Source organism: Octopus bimaculoides, chromosome 23 (assembly GCF_001194135.2).
Source record: "Octopus bimaculoides isolate UCB-OBI-ISO-001 chromosome 23, ASM119413v2, whole genome shotgun sequence".
In the NCBI taxonomy this organism is placed as follows: domain Eukaryota; kingdom Metazoa; phylum Mollusca; class Cephalopoda; order Octopoda; family Octopodidae; genus Octopus; species Octopus bimaculoides.
Genome location: NC_069003.1, coordinates 33,290,977 through 33,294,291, shown reverse-complemented (window position 1 = coordinate 33,294,291; position 3,315 = coordinate 33,290,977). Strand labels below are relative to the sequence as shown.

General features: G+C 39.4%; 1 protein-coding gene across 2 annotated transcripts in view; it reads right to left on the bottom strand.

Annotated features, from left to right (window-relative positions):
- Window positions 1-1,971, bottom strand: part of LOC106875179 (MAM and LDL-receptor class A domain-containing protein 1) — a 23,521-nt gene extending 21,550 nt beyond the window's left edge. Inside the window, exons 1-2 of one of the 2 annotated variants that reach the window (XM_052975928.1) lie at window positions 1,790-1,971; window positions 9-651 (exon numbers count right to left, since the gene is read on the bottom strand). In XM_052975928.1, the coding sequence (XP_052831888.1) occupies window positions 9-651; window positions 1,790-1,931 (785 nt within the window). In that variant the 5' untranslated portion in view covers window positions 1,932-1,971. The remainder of the gene's footprint in view (window positions 1-8; window positions 652-1,789) is intronic. The other variant, XM_052975929.1, reaches the window with a different exon arrangement.
- Between the last annotated feature and the right edge of the window lie 1,344 nt (window positions 1,972-3,315).

The window sequence follows — 3,315 nt, the reverse complement described above, 5'->3', positions numbered from 1 at the left end:
TTGTGGAGGCTTCCGATACTCTTGTGCCTGTGAAGTTACGAGATGGTGGTTGTTTTGTGGAGGCTCCCGATACTCTTGTGCCTGTGAAGTTATGAGATGGTGGTTGTTTTGTGGAGGTTCCAGACATTTTTGTGCCTGTGAAGTCAACAGACGGTTGTTTTGTGGAGGCTCCCGATACTCTTGTGCCTGTGAAGTTACGAGATGGTGGTTGTTTTGTGGAGGCTCCAGATACTCTTGTGCCTGTGAAGTCAACAGACGTTGGTTGTTTTGTGGAGGCTCCAGATACTCTTGTCCCTGTGAAGTTATGAGATGGTGGTTGTTTTGTGGAGGTTCCAGACATTTTTGTGCCTGTGAAGTCAACAGACGGTTGTTTTGTGGAGGCTCCCGATACTCTTGTGCCTGTGAAGTCAACAAATGGTGTTTCTGTCGTTAAAGGACTTGCTTTAGAAATTCTATCATCTGTGACAGGTGTCACTTTAGTTGTGTTATCAGGCTGGTATATGGTGGATAAGGAAGCGGTGTCCTCTGTTGACGTTTGTGCTGAAACTGCTTGTGAGGAAACTGGTATATCATGGGTTGTGGAGATAGTGGAAATGGGAGAAGTGGTGGGAATGGTGACTGTGGTTGCTGGTGTCACTTTTGGAGTGAGAACTAGAAAATGGAACAAATATGGTATGAATTTAAACGTTTATGTACATACATGCAAACAGACACGTGTGTGTGTGTGCGTGTGCATGTGTATGTGTGTGTGCACATGTGTCTATATATATATATATATATATATATATATATATATGAGAAATGAAAATTTAAGCTGTGTCCTCATGAAGCACATCTGCAAATTCCACGAAACAAATGTATGTTGATGTTTTATCATAAATGAGAAAATCATACATATAAGTTGAGTTTCCTGATGAATTATAAATTTTGCAGAGTAAGTACATATTAAAACAATGACTAGATTATGTGGTACCATTTTAATTCTGTGTTACACGTGTTATATTACAACATGGGAAAATACATTAAAAAAAATATTATATTCATATTATAATAATTATTTTAATATTATAACTTCAGAATAAAAATATACATGCATATATAAACATGTAGGAGATCTCCCAATTGTACATCTTCAGACATAGGTTCAAAATAACATTATTTTGAATCTAAGTCGGAACACAACATGTTGATAGGCTAATAATCAAATGAGTGAATAAGTGAATATTTGTGAATCATTTAAAAGAGTTATCATTGGCTGAGGTCTAAAATGAGTGTGTTTCAGTCACCATTTCAGATATATAACATGGTCTGTATATATGCCAAGAACTATTCAGAATAAGGGTATGTTCTGACCCAGAAATAAAAGAAGCCTGGTCTTAACGATGCAGTTTTGCGGGATACGTCAAATTATGTTGTATGTAGTGAAGAAGGAATACTATGTCCCCAAAATTTACTGAAATAGTAGGAAGATTCAAGAATACAAAGAAGAACAACAGAACAAGGAGCTGGAAAGAAATGGAATTACATGGCCAATTCCTGCGATAATGAAGGTTGTTGAAAGTAAAGAACACTGGTTGTGATTAATGGATGGGAACCTGAAATAAGACACTGAATTGCTAGTTATAGCTGTTGAAGAACAAGTCATTAAACAGATTGAATCAATATTCAATGTTATGTAACGGTATTCAGTTATTGAGGTTTAAATTTCAATAGATCATGCAGGTTTGTTTATTTGTTAGGAATAAGGGAAAGCAGACAGACTGATATAAATCATGCACAAATTACTTACGTTCAACTTCCAATATGCTAGTAATTGACAAAATTGACTTGGAGCTTGTTGAATTCAGTATTTCAATGATTATGCTTATATTGATATTTATGGTTGGATTGCCAGTGTCTGTCACAGGAATGACAAATATAGTTTCAAACATTACAATGAGACTGCCTTTTCTGAAATAGTACAGAATGATAGAGAATCAGTGGTAGATGGTGAGAGGGAAAGAAAGGAGAGTATAAATAAACATATATATACTGAACTACAAATGAAACGTCACACTATAAAAGATTATTTGTTTCACACACGATATTGAGATTATATGGATTTTATCACATTCCGAAGTAATTTGACATGAGGAAGATGTCACTGAACCACCTGTTGTTGGCACTCCGTCGCTTACGACGTCGAGTTTTCCAGTTGATACGATCAATGGAATAGCCTGCTCGTGATATTAACGTGCAAGTGGCTGAGCACTCCACAGACACTTGTACCCTTAACGTAGTTCTCGGGGATATTCAGCATGACACAGTGACAAGGCTGACCCTTTGAATTACAGGCACAACAGAAACATGAAGAAAGAGTGAGAGAAAGTTGTGGTGGAAGAGTACAGCAGGGTTCCCCACCATCCTCTGCTGGAGCCTCATGGAGCTTTTAGGTATTTTCATTCAATAAACACTCACAACGCCCGGTCTGGGAATCGAAACCGCGATCTTATGACCACGAGTCCACTGCCCTAACCACTGGGCCATTGCACCTCCCACTGAACCACCACACCACTCTCTTTTGAAAACACAAGGATTGCATGTAGGGTTTGAACTCGCTCACTTTTCATGATCATAGTAATGCTTGCAAATGCATCTTTATGAAAAGCATGATGCACGTGCAAAACGTTGACTCATTGGGTATAAAAGGCACCCAAATTTCCCAGCCTATCATTCGTTTCCCAAATGCAGCAAGCATGCCAAGACTGACATGAAATCAGAGGGGAGCAAGCCATCAGACACCGCCATACTGGTCAATGTCCATAGGTCATTGCTGATGACTTGAACTGCAGTATTTGGACAACTGAGCAGCTGAGGGAATGATACAATGCCACAAACAGCATGGATGATCATCCACACAGTGGCTGATCGAGAGTTACAATGGCATGTCAAGATTGCCACCTGTGCCAACAACACTTGCAGGACCGATTCTGGAGGGCAATAGAATCAGCTAGGCAGACCATAAGGACTCACCACAGACCTATTTGTGACAGTTCGCTGCTAGCAGAGATCTTTCAATCTGCCTTGTCTATGTCTGGCTTGGGGCCCCATCTACACAGATCATCATCAACTGGCACATCTGCAGTGAGCTCAAACATACCAGAACTGGGATATCAGCAGTGGACTGTAGTCTTCTCTGACAGAAGTTGATATTGCATTTCTGTGACAGATAGCAGAGCTAGGGTTTGGAGAAGAAGGGGTGAACATCATGCCAATTGCAATCAACCAGAAACTTGGACCGGTGGTCTTCCAAAACATCATATATATATATATATA